At 37.6% G+C, this 13274-nt stretch overlaps 2 protein-coding genes across 6 annotated transcripts in view; both read left to right on the forward strand.

The window, feature by feature from the left end:
- Positions 1–7840, forward strand: part of PLEKHA1 (pleckstrin homology domain containing A1) — a 29034-nt gene extending 21194 nt beyond the window's left edge. For 2 of the 5 annotated variants that reach the window (XM_063307290.1, XM_063307295.1), the window contains exons 10-11: positions 523–612; positions 3919–7840. In XM_063307290.1, coding sequence (XP_063163360.1) covers positions 523–612; positions 3919–4236 — 408 coding nt within the window. In that variant the 3' untranslated portion in view covers positions 4237–7840. Of the gene's footprint in view, positions 1–522; positions 613–1589; positions 1661–3918 lie in introns of all 5 variants that reach the window. The other 3 variants (XM_063307292.1, XM_063307293.1, XM_063307294.1) reach the window with 3 other exon arrangements.
- Positions 7841–10756: 2916 nt separating this feature from the next.
- Positions 10757–13274, forward strand: part of HTRA1 (HtrA serine peptidase 1) — a 48242-nt gene continuing 45724 nt past the window's right edge. The window contains exon 1 of the mRNA XM_063307289.1: positions 10757–11502. Coding sequence (XP_063163359.1) covers positions 11004–11502 — 499 coding nt within the window. The 5' untranslated portion in view covers positions 10757–11003. The remainder of the gene's footprint in view (positions 11503–13274) is intronic.

Genomic DNA, 13274 nt, shown 5'->3' on the forward strand with positions numbered 1-13274 from the left:
ATTATAATAACTTGTGTTTATCATAAACATTTTTTTCCTTTGCCCAATGAACTTTTCAATTTCTTCCTTCATTCCTTATGTAGAAGATTATAAATTCTCCACATAATTTCAGTGTACAGTGAGGTAAATTTTAATTAAATAACATATTAAATCCTCTTCTGTAGCTAATCTGGTAACAAGGCAGTTCTAATAATAATGGACTTTTCATATCCCTATTCATTGAAAAATATCTGAAAACAGCTATGGTCACCTGCCAGGATTTTTCTTTACAGGAAATAGAAAATTGCTTTATATAACTCTTTCCAAAATAGTTTCAGTGATGTCATGACCTATGCATTAAATTCACTATTATAGTAAACCCACATCTTTTATGAAAAAAGTATGTTTGATTATCAGCCTGGATTTAAGTGTTTTAAATCTGTTCAGGAGGAAAATATCTGATATGTTCTTATGTTATAAGGTAAAGTACTTATAAATCTAAAACTGAAATTATGCAATAGTTTTATATTATTCTCATTATAGGCAGATAGTCCAGAAGACATGCATAGCTGGATTAAAGCAATTTCTGGTGCAATAGTAGCCCAGCGGGGACCTGGAAGATCAGCAGCTTCCGTATGTTTTTAAGCAGCTTAAATTATGTCACTTCAGCAGTAATGAGTATTGTACATATTCTTTTATCAGTCTACCCATTCCTAGATATGAGGTAACACATTTGCATGCATTGCAAATTGCATAGACTGTTACATCTTTGATTCAGTGCTAATCTTAGGAATATCCATATTTCTATCTTTCTGTATTATCATAATATTTAGACATTGAAACTGTCCTCTCTTGATTTGAACCACAGTGAAATTTGTGAAATTATATGTGAAATTATATGATCATTTTCTGAATTTTGTACTTGAGATGTCCCTAAACTGATTTAGAGCCCCTTGGTGTACAATTCTTTTGAAACTTTTTAGTTTTCAATCCTCTTAGCAGGGAGGTAATCTGTACTTAAAAAAAAATTCTAGGTTTCGTTTTTGGACAGCTGGCATTACAATGGCTAACATTGCCAAACTGTTTACTATATGACAAATGTCAGTAACTCTGTAGTTGTAATATAGTTGGTCTAGGTTTCAGCAGAAAACACGTTTATAATGCTGAGCATTGTATTTAATGTTATAATTTAGTGCTATGGTATTTCTTTTTTTAGCTATTCTTAGCAATTTATATATAGCAAGATTGTTTTTTCTGTCAGTATACTAGAAGTTTATTCTAGCTTGTATACAGCATGGTGATATTAAAGCAATTGTTACTCGAAATTTTACTTTTTTTTTTTTTTTTTTTGCAAGGAGCATTAAAAGCGATCTAATTAATTGCCACTATCCTTTAGAAACTGTCTCTGGGAATGAATGCATTCTGGGTGATAGAAAGGTTATCAGGAATGGGTCTTCCTTTGTTTCTTTTTGTGTGTTTTTAATCTTTGTGGTGGGATAACTCTACTAGTGGCTCTCAGCAGTTCTTTCTTTCTCTGTCATTTTCTCTCTTCCTCCCTTCCTCTTCTCAAGTTTAGGTTACTCTAATCTTAGCTTTGCACTGTGTTCCAGATGCGGCAGGCCAGAAGGCTGTCGAATCCTTGTATACAGAGGTATACATCAAGAACTGGTGAATGTAGCACGTATGTGGGCTCTCATGTAAACCTGCCATTTTAACAGAGAGCTGAAATCCAAAACATTTATTAACACTATGTAAAATGATGAACTTAATCTTGTGGTTTCTTCTGTTGATTATTATCACCATTAAATTACTAACTTCCATTGACCATTAAATTTGGTCTTTCTAAACAAAATCTGTTTTTCAGAATGGTAAACATTCACATGCTGCTGAGGTCTCTGTTCCTTTCATTGAGAAGAAAAGCTCTAGTAGCAAATACATGGAAACAGAAACTACATTTGGCCCAATTTGCATGAGAGTTCATATTTGAATTTAATTATTTTAAAACACAGCTAAGTAAAAGCCTCTCAGAACCTAATATTTAAATGTGTGCACATAAAGTATGCACACTAAGAAAAACATTGACCAGCCTGCATGGTTTATACAATATATATGCATGGGATCATTAGTCAAGATGCAGGGATTGTTACAGCTTGCATTAGTTTGATTAACTAACCTATAGTTAATCAAAATAATGACTATAGGTCTTTTACGTTATAATCACAAAATTTGTATCTTACCACAAAAATACAAATTGAAATATCTCAAATGCTATTCCAGCACAAGGCTTATTTGGGCTCAGTTTAAAAATGTTACAGAAATGTTTATATAGTGTTCACTTTAGAAAAGAAGTTTTGTATTTGGAAATTATTTTACATAATCATTTGTCTTAAACATAATTATTTCTGATCACACTCGAAGTGAAGTACCAAATCTCAGCTCCATCTTCCTTCTCTTAGATGATTCCTATAAATAGTTCTAGAGCTGTTCACAGTTTATTCTATTAGTCTGGATAATCTGATCACTGTAGAAGTTTTTAGAACAGGCTCATTCTGAATCTAGCTAAGCAGCAGCATTCTCCAGCTAGTCATTTGTGCAATAGAAATAGAAAAAATTATATTAATCCTACCAACCAAAATAAGAGATATTTTGTCCCTTGAAGTATTAATGTAGCTATATATATGTGCAGCACAATACAATTTAAAGTAGAAGCACATTCTGGAATGTTAACGTGAAGTAGTCTCTGCTTGTTGGTCTAATACAACAACTCTTGGAATTTTCAGATTGTCAGCAGCTTCCACATTAGGTTGCATGATAGATAAAGAACACTGGAACACCGGTTCTAAAATTGGGCAAGAAATGGATAACATTTCTGGAACAGACAGCTAGAATGCTATGGTCATATGATCTTTCATTAAAAAGCTTCATATTTCATCTAATTTTAGATGAAATTCCCATAGACAGACTGCCATGATACAGGATCAGTTATAGTTGTTGCCAACTTTCACTGTATCCTGCTGTTTGATCTTGGTTGATGACATGGAATATTATTGAATACCCTTCAGAACTCATTAGTTTCTCTCAATTTTTAAATTAATTGACAGCATTTGACCTAGCAAAGTCTAGACAATACTCTTCTAAGTTGTATACTTATTGTAGAAATGTTTCTACTATCCTTTGCAGTTTTCTTTAAGCATAGTATTAAAACATTGAACTCAATAATAGCATAATCGTATTTAATAAGTATAAATAATACTGAATATAATAAATAGTTCACTGCCAAGGCAACAATTACCACTGCAGAGTACAGTATGGAAATACCCAAATTACATAACAGATTATATTATATTCTGGAACTACTGACCAGCTGAATCACATTACACTATGGTTTTACAGGAAAAATAGCTAAGGAATAAAGCACAGATGTCTGCTGAACAAAAATATAAAGTCCCTTAACTGTGGAAGTTTATTTCACAAAAATTTTAAAGAATTTAATTATACTTCTTTTTAAAAAGTGAATACACTTTGCATGAACTTTTGGGACTAGTTTCTTGAAACTTTTTTAAGATTAGATTTCAAAAGCATTTAATCCTATTTGCAAATTCTCAAAATTGACAGTTTCTTTGGCATGTGGAGAGTAAGGGGGAATCTATTCTGCTGGGAGATTGAACGCACTGGGCATAACTCAGTGCAATTGCACTGTCATAATTAAAAGGTACCACACTAGATTTAGGGACTCGTCTTGGCTGTTTCAGCTTGCTATTACACAACGCTGTATGCTCACAGTCTTAACATTGTGCTGCATCAGAGAAGCTTCTGCTTTGTGCTCTTATGCCTTGCTTTATTTTTCCCTTTTCACTATTTCAGTGATATAAGTCTGAATTGAGTAATTAATGTGAAGTAAATGACCAGCTTAATCAGATAATTGCTTCTGCTTTACAGGAGCATTCCAGCTGTTCAGAATCCAGCTGTCCTGCAAAAACAGCAGCAGTCACCTCACATTCCACAACCACTCACAGCCCCACTTTGGTCCAAACCCTTAACAGCAAACCCCTTGTCTTGGAGAAGCGAAGATTTCACGAATCTTTTACCACGGCCAAACCAGGGAGCTTCAAGATCCAGGCTGTCCCTTCAAGAGACTCAACTTCCAAAGTGACTCTACAGGGCTTATTGGAACCTCAAAATAAAAATGGCACTCAGGAACAGGATCCTGATCCAGTGGATCTGGATGATGCAAGCCTTCCAGTTAGTGATGTGTAATAATGGGGAGGAGTCTGGAAAATTAAGAATTGTTTTGGTCCTTGAATTTCTTTTCTCAGACTTTTAGCCAAAGATGGAATGAAAGAACAAAAAATAGAATGTTGCTTATGTTGACCTTTGTGTGTGCATACATTCAAAATTTTGTATGTTTAATTGTCATATGCTGCCTTGTACTGTTTATCAGAACAGACCTTTTGCTTTTTCTGTAGCCTGATGACAAATCTTTTTAATAGGAAGGGGCCAAAATACTTGATCTAAAAGTTATGTAAGCAAGGTACCAGCTGCTCTTCATCTGTTTGGCAAAATTGAAAAAATCTTAATGCTATTTTTTAAGCCAACATACAGCTTAATTATACTGTAATTCAGGCTACTGACAACCAAGTTGGCTTATTTTCTAAAATACTGGCACAGTCTTTTGGGCATCTAGATCTATGTATAGTGTTCTTTGAATGTCAGGACTGCAGAGTGTAACAGTAGAGGCGATGTAATGCACTTTTCCTATGCAAAGAGATTTTTCATGTTAAGAAAAACCATGCTGCAGTGTCTGAAATGAGGTATGTTTTCCTTACAATGGATACTTAGATTTGAGCAGTCTATGTATTCGAGGCACGAAAACTGCTCATAACAAATATAGTATTTGTTAAAGTACAATAAGTGAGAATCTCTATGAGAAAAGAAACCTTACAAGAAAGGCCCACAGATTATTTACGCTAACCTAAATGTGCTGACTTAATTGGAGCTTCTGATAAATGCTTTGTAAATCACTGCCCTTCCATAGAATCCAGTTCCTTTAGAATTACAGAAAATTGGTGCTGTGAAATTTACATGACCATAATACAGCTATTTTGAATATTAAGCCTATTTTTGATGCACTCCTAAAAGTAAGTTGTAACTTTTGCACATTTGGATATTAATGGACCACCAAAATAAAGATATGTAGATTTTTTAAAAATAGGGAACATGAGCTATTAAATCTTTTAAAGGTTCAACTAAAATATTTTATAATGGGCTTTGCAGTAATTAAATGTTTAAAACTATTGTTCGAAATTTTGTTTTCTCTTGTGTGATCTCCCCCCCCCCCCTTTTCAGTGAGTTGTAACTGGTTCCCATTTTATATTTTGGTCAGTAAAAGACTGAACAAACTCTGCTTCATGCTATTAATTGGTACTGAATTACTCAATCATGCAACTGTGGCCTGTAACTTCTGTGCACTATATTTATTAAAAGTGCCTGTGGGTTCTTTCTTCGTGTTACATTAAAGGTTTGGGGGTTAGATGGATTTATTTTTGTTGTTTTGAGCCTTGTATGATATTGTTCAGCATGTGTATAAGGTGAAATGTTAGTACAATTTCCAGCATACTGGTATCTGTGAGCTGTGCATGATGATTTTTAAACTGGATATTTGTTCAGTTCCAGTGAATAATAATAAGTTTAAGAAGCTGATGCTGGATAACTGATCAAAATGAGAATGCACTATTTTATAGTTAAGTAGAAAAAATATCTGTTTAATCAACAAAAGGCCCAAAGTTTCACATGCTGCTGCTTTATGCAATTCATATCTTCCATTGTATATTTTTTTGTATGTTATGCTTGATAAATCACAGGTAAGAATGAACAAAGATATTTAAGCAAAAAAACCTTCGCTATTCCAGTGAAATAGGTATTCATTTGAATTATGTCTTAGTGGAGCAAATTCCAAAATTTTGAAATTAGTCAAATAGGATCTTCCCTTAATTTATGAGCAGTAGTGTACTGCTCCTTTTAAATTTTCACTTTAGTGACAAGATAGAAAGGAGATGACTCTGCAACTCCTTCCCATTTCAGTGAGAGAACTATGGATAGCTTTTCACTCAGCTAATTTGCCCCAGCTTGAAAACTTCATTGGCAGAAAACAGTAATTCAGGGCCTCGTATAATTTTTTTTTGTCTTTACTGGCAGTGGCACTATATGGATTGACTTGACTGTACATATTGTCACAGCTTTTAAAAAATATTGTGAGTTTAAAAAATATTTGTTACCTGATTGCTTAAATTCTAGTAGCAGTGAGAGCAAGGAGCCTTTTATTTTATGCTATTTGAGAACTTCAGTTAGACCAGTGGTTCTTAAATGGGGGAGGGGGCTGTAATTTAGGCATATCCTGAGGGCAATGGAACAATTTGTAATTGCATGTTTGTGAGTCAAGGATCCAGTCTGGGACTGACACTGCCAAGATGCTTGTGCTAAACAACGGAGTCTGGGTTTTTTTGTGGAGGTAATGACATTATTTGGGACTGTGAAAACGGTAATTGGGTCAAACAGTTTAAAAGCCACTGAGTTAGACAGTGACCAGCACATACCTGCTTTCTGTGTGCTATATGTGTAAAATTGGGTGTACAGAGTAATGTTAGCAGTCCAGTTGTGTGCTAATTTCCATGTATATCCTATTTTCAATCCACCTACATCTTCTACAGTCATGAGCTGTACTGATCTGCATCTTGAAACATGACATTTTCATTTGCAGTGTTTGACTGCCTTTAACTAAATGTTCTCTAGCTTCGAATTAATTTCCCCAGATATAACTTCCCCACAAAATATTGATCTAAAGTTTTGTCTACAAAGCCGTTTGTCATATGACCTTTATATTTACAAGAAGAGTCTCATTTGGCACTTGGACAAGGGATCTGTCCTTTTTTGCCACCCCTTTCAGTTTTTTCATAAGCTCATATATTGATAGGCACAAGTATTTTCTATCACTGATGCAAAATGAATTGGTCGTTTTCCAGTTTTTTCATTAAGTTTGTCTCATGTTGGGAATTTTCACTGTTGTTCCCACTTAGCTACAATTCTGTTTGTCAGCAAAGAAACAGTTTGAATCGCGGAGGTCAGCTACTGTAATCGCGGAAATTTGCTACAGAGTTCCTTTCAAGAATACACCTGTTCTACTGTTAAGCATACTGACTGTGTTTATGGAAAGTTACATGGATCAAACCTGTTGATATTAAAAATAGAAATAAAAAAATGGACAAGGCCTAAAAAGAAAGTAGAATGCCAAATTTCTGTGATGTTATTTCAGATCACTCCAATATAGCAGTACCTTTATATTAATTATAAGCTAAATATTTACAAGCAGTGTTTGTAAGCTACATTTTATTTGCCTTCTCAGTTACATGTGAATTAAGGTAAATGTTCTATTCAGTATAAATCAGGAGCATACATTTTAACTTGTAACAGATTTAGCAAGTAGGTATGTGAGACTTTATTTTTCACAATGTGTGTTTTGTGGGAGAAACTGAGTTGGATTGTTTGTTGTATTGCCATACCTTGATGTTGTGCTAGATTTACTGGTTCTGGTACAATTTCCACATTGCATGTTCATTTTATTCTTTGAGTATTACTGGTTTTCAATAATGAATTGTAATCACAGCTGCACTCTTATGGATTCATTTAAAATCAAATTGCTCAGATAGTTCAGTAGTGTGGGAAATGCTTGTGGTTGGCAAATTGTCAGGGCTTTTTATTTATCAGTACTTTTTATATAAAATTGAAGAAAATTGTTAACTTATTTGGAACCTGTGGTGTTTTCTGTAAATGTCACTCTTGTTAATAAATTGACATAAATAATGAACTATAACAATCCTATCAGACTACTACATTTAGTGCACTTCAAAAGATAAATTGTTCAGCGAATGAAACTCTTCTTGCATTTTACTTTTTGTTCTTCCCTTCAGATTCACCAGAACCTTAAAAGTGATTGTTAAAACATTAATGATCAAAAGCAAACCTTTAAAAACTTTGCTTCATTAGTACAACTAGTTTTAGTACGTATTTTAAATAGATAAAATTCCTCAGTGGTTAAAACTAGGGTGTGAAAAGGTACTGTATTTCCGAAGACTTATTGGAATGATCTGTTGTCAGACTATGTTATTAAATATGCCAGTTTGTGCACATGTGTTTTCATATGTGCAGTGCTCCCATGTGACAAGTTAGCCTTGAATGATACTGAAGAATGAGGGTTAAGAAATATTGAAGTTTAGACACCATTGCTTAACCGAGGAATAACTGACACCCCCCAATATACACTTAAAAGTTCAGATTAAAGTACGTATTCAAAAATATTAAATAATGGACATTTGATACATTATGAAGACGCCCCAAAATTAGAAAATGGGAGGGAGAACCCTTTTAAACTGTATAACAGTACAGAAAAAATTATCAAGGAGGACACTGGAAGTTCCCAACCTCAGTAAAGCTGGTGATTGTAGCTGGCTGAAAATCCTGTGTTGGGGATTCCAGATACATTTTAATATCGTGTTGATCTGAAAATTGTAGAATTAATTGGAAGGAATTCTTTTTTTTATACTTAAGATCAGAGAAGAGGGAACATCTGGCCCAATTTAGTAACCAGACTGGAACTTCTGGAAGTTCTGATCATTGTGGCCAATTGTCCTGCTACCAGGAATTAATGATTCAGTAACAACTTGGCGGGCTGTAGCTACCTCACTCCTGCCTTAGTGCTGAATGTATGACCAAAACGGCTCTTTGTTCTTGAGATATTATCGAAGGAGTGATGCAGTTTACATCCCATTCTAACAGCAGCCCATGATGGACCCATAAGAAACTGATCAAAATGATGCTGATTTTCCCTTATGTGTTTCTTAATATTATTTATATCCTACCTTATACTCCCAAAAAATTTACAAGTAATATGAATTGTAAACAAAAATACAGTTAAAAGCAAATAACAGACTGCTATCATCTTCATAGGGCAGTTGGCATTAATGGCTTTATGGGGCAGTAAAAAGAATCCAAGCTGAGATTTCTGACAGAGAAGGAAAAATGTTGCATCATCAGCTTGTTCGTAATAGTGGAACAGAACCAGCTGATGTCTTTGTGAAGGAGGACTCTCACTAGGTGTTCCAAGTATTTAAATTTATTTTTATGAGTACAAAATCTGTTTGCAACAATGTGTATCTTACCATTTGAAAAGGCAGTGTTGAATGTCTGTGTGTCCTAACTTTTTCCTTGGCTAAGTACCAAGTTGGTTGCGTTCCAGCAATCTTTTTGTGCAATACTGCAAATGTATTAGCAGCATAGGAAGGTATTCTGAGGACAAAGAGATTGCTTTTCTGTGTCCCAGAAATTTGAGACTTCCCAGAAAGTCTGTGTTTAGGACAGGGTATGCTGATTTAATTGGGAGTGCACGGCTTAAATATGACATACAGCAACTCTTTTCTGGAAAGCACAGGCCATTTTAGCCAGTAAATGTAAACATTCTCAAAAAGTAACATTATGATCAACAAATACAAGTATTTTTTGTTGCCTTATAACTATTTTTTCATGTGAGAGTGTTTGCAAACTGAAATATAAAGAGTGTAGGTTGTAGAAGCACAGTGATTTGGAGAGTTTTCGGAATGGTGAGCAAGTTTTGTATGAGAATGTGGGAAAAGGTCGGTTGGGCTTTGCTGGTTGCCATCCTAGATACCATCACTGCATCTAGCCCTCAGAATCAAAAAGCTGTTAAATCGCTTTGCTAATAGGCCAACTCTATTAATTTCCAAATATAAATGTCATTTTTAAAAACTATATTTGTGCATTCGTTGATCCAGTTTGCACAGGGTTTAAGATAAGCCATATATCTGCAAGGGCCACAAGTACAGGTGTTAACCATCTTGAGGGAGTATTTTCCAAGGTCAACCAAGACCCTGGTGAAGATTGCATAATATCTTGTGGCAGATTTAATGGAGGAAGTCCAAGAACAAAGCATTAGAAGAAAACTTTGGAGATGCTTCAGACCTTGGACCTGGATTTTTAAAATGCCACAGCAGCATAGGGTTTTTTTTTAAACAACATTTATAGTGCATTGTTCAGGCAACTGGATGTATCTGAGCTAAGTATGGAACTCTTAGTTGGCTGAGAATTTCATCTGGTGGGGTCCAGGAAGCCAGCGTTCTCTGCAGTGGCCCCCGCCCTTTGGAACATCGTGACCGGGAGGTGAGGCAGGCCCCTTCACTCCTGACCTTCAAAAAGGCCCTGAAGACCCTTGGGGCTGGAAGGTGGGTAGCCATTCTTGGGGGTGGCTCACGCCTTGGAGCCCCTCCCACAGGATTGGAATCTTTAGAGCCACTTGGGTTTTATATTTATTTATATAGTATTTTATATTTGTAACTTGTTTTTACTTTTATAGGATTTTAATTTTTATTGTATTTTATTGTAAACCGCCCAGAGTCCCTCTTTTGGGACGGTAACAAAGTTTGAATGATAAAATAATAGAAAATGGTACAGTACAGAGATCAATGGAACGTTCATATCTTGCCCGCTCCGCTAAATATGAAAAACTATAGAAAATATGAAAAAAAATCTCTTATGCCAAGGACGTTGAGCTGATACAAATCATGGAACCTTGCCTTTCAACGTTAACAAAAATACTTAAAAAGTAATGAAAGAAGAAAAAAACGCTCAGTGAGCTTGCGGCAGTTTGCATTCCCGCTTGGCGCGGCAGCAGATTTCCCTCCCTTCTCCGGGGCTAGTATAGCGGCGCCAAGTCCCCTCCCTGGCGGCTCTCCAAGCCGGCGGCGTTTTTTGTGCGTGCATCAACCTCTCCGGCAGCTCCGGCTCCTTTTAAAGCGCCGCTTCCCTCCTCGGTTGCTTTCTGCGCTTTTGCCAGGCAGCGCTTCCAACTCCCGCCTCTCCCCGCGCGCGCGGACCCTCCTTCTCCACTTCGGCCGCGCCGTCCCAGCCCGTTGCGCGTTTTGCTCGCCGGACTTTCCGCGCCTTCTTCCGCGGGAGCAATGAAAGCCCTTCTGTGGCCTTTGGCGCTGAGCGGCTGGTGGCCTTGCTTCGTCTTGCTCCTGCTCCCGGGCAGCTCGGCTCAACTCTTCGGGCGGCGTTTCGAAGAGCGGGCTTGCCCTGACCGCTGCGACCGCGCGCAGTGCCCAGAGCTGCCCGCCGAGTGCGCGGGAAGCGGGGAGGCGCTCGACTCCTGCGGCTGCTGCCCTGTTTGTGCCGCGCAGGAGGGCGAGTCTTGTGGGGGGTCGCCATCCGGGGAGCCGTCGTGCGCCGAAGGGCTGCTGTGTGTGCTGCCGACCGGGGGACCCGGAGTGGCCGCTTCGGCCACTGTGCGCAGGCGGGCCAAAGCCGGCCGCTGCGTGTGTGCCAGTAAGGACCCGGTATGTGGCAGCGACGGAAGGAGCTACCGCAACCTGTGCCAGCTGCGGACTGCTAGCCGGCGCTCCGAAGAGCAGCATCAGCCGCCCGTCATCGCCATCCAGCGGGGCGCCTGCGGCCAGGGTGAGCTTTGCTCGGGAAGGTGGCGGGGCGAGGGAGGGGCGCATCTCTCCCAACTTTCGCTCCGAATTACACCCGCCTTCGTCAACTCTCGAAATCTGTTGGTCTGCAACATCCATAAATATCGTGGTTGGGGATATTGGAGCCCAACGCATCTGGAGAGTACTTAGGATAGCGAAAGCAGACTGCCACCCCCTCCCCCCCCTCCGATTCCCAACCCGCGTGATGCCGGGGACTGAGTTAGATTTGTATGTACCCTGTATCCCCCCCCCCCCCCACTTCCGTGGCTTCTTGCCGTGGAATAGTCTAAAATACTGTTACACTGATAACTTCTTTATAAACCTTAATTTAGCTTCTTAGTCTTTTGCTGAAGGGTGGGGGGAAGAGATTTGGACTGGGCTAGGAAATCCTTGTTTCCTAGGGGAGATTAGATAAAAAGAATTTTAAAATGTTATTATGCATACTTAGATGAGAAAAAAACCAACTTTCCAGTGCCCAGGAGAATTTACACTTCTGGATTCCAAGATATCAATACTAGTTGTGGCTATGACATACTAGAAAGAAGAAAATTAGATGGGGATGCAGGATGGCTCAGGAATGCTGAATGGGTCTGGTTTGGGTCATGGGAGGGAGAAGCAGACAGGTGGAGGACATGTATATGAAAAAGGGTGTGTTACATGGGAAGAAGACCAAGTTAGGCAGGAGATAGTAGTGAAAGGATACTGAAGGAAACATCACAGCTGGAAAAGAGAGAATTGGTTGTTGTTAGGTGAGAATGGAAGAGTCAGTTCCTGTACCAGGTTTTTAAAAAGTTATGAACTAGGCAAATGTCTGGCTGTTGATGCAACAGAGTGTGAAGGAACAGATATTTGTTTGGTTTGGTCTTCTTGGAAGCAGTATAAGTAGTCAATAGAATATATTTTATTCTTCCCATTTTACATATCTGCAATATAAACTACGTTATTTATTAATAGGAGCCCCTGCTGAGTTGTTGCATGTTGGGGAATGTTTTGGTAGAGGCAGATGTGGTTTTTAGTTGTGTTTTTAATACATGTATTGGACTTACTGTACAACCATAATGAAGTTAGGTGGTTTAACAAATATAAATAAATAAATAAATGTATACTAGTACTGTGTAATTTATATATACATATCTGTGTTACTTTTAGCCCAATTCAAGATCTGTTATTAACCCAGGGTGGGTTTTTAATTTTTTTTTTTAAATGCCAGTGTGCTTTATAATGTTTTATGGTTGTTCTTCCTGTGGTGATTTATTTTGTAATGCTGTAGTCTATTTTAGGATTACTTTTAGTGGAAGAATAAGCTAGATAAATAAACACATATTCTGAGAAATCCAGCTGTGTTCTCTGGGTCTTACCTGCTCGATAGTATGTAAGATTGCACCCCCAGCTCAGTTTTATGTTATTTTCACTTAAATTCTTTGTGGCTGTAGAATCACCATAGGTCAGAATCCATGACAATTATACGTACCAGGTTTTTAAAAACCAAAACAACCCTGGAGGATAAGCATGAGCATTAAATACTCATTATTCTTAACCCTAACCCTTTTCATGTATTTAATTTCCTAACTCAGATCTACATATGAGGCATTTTTCTGTTTGTATAGGGAAATTATGAGTAAAAGTACATTTTTTTGTAGGGGTGGAAAAGTGAATGGGTGTACAATTTTTAACAACAACAGGCAGCTAGAGGGACAGGGATTAAGCAGTTATTGCTCCTTTACTCATACTTGCAGACACCTGTGGCTGATTTTT

Source organism: Candoia aspera, chromosome 6 (assembly GCF_035149785.1).
Source record: "Candoia aspera isolate rCanAsp1 chromosome 6, rCanAsp1.hap2, whole genome shotgun sequence".
NCBI lineage: Eukaryota > Metazoa > Chordata > Lepidosauria > Squamata > Boidae > Candoia > Candoia aspera.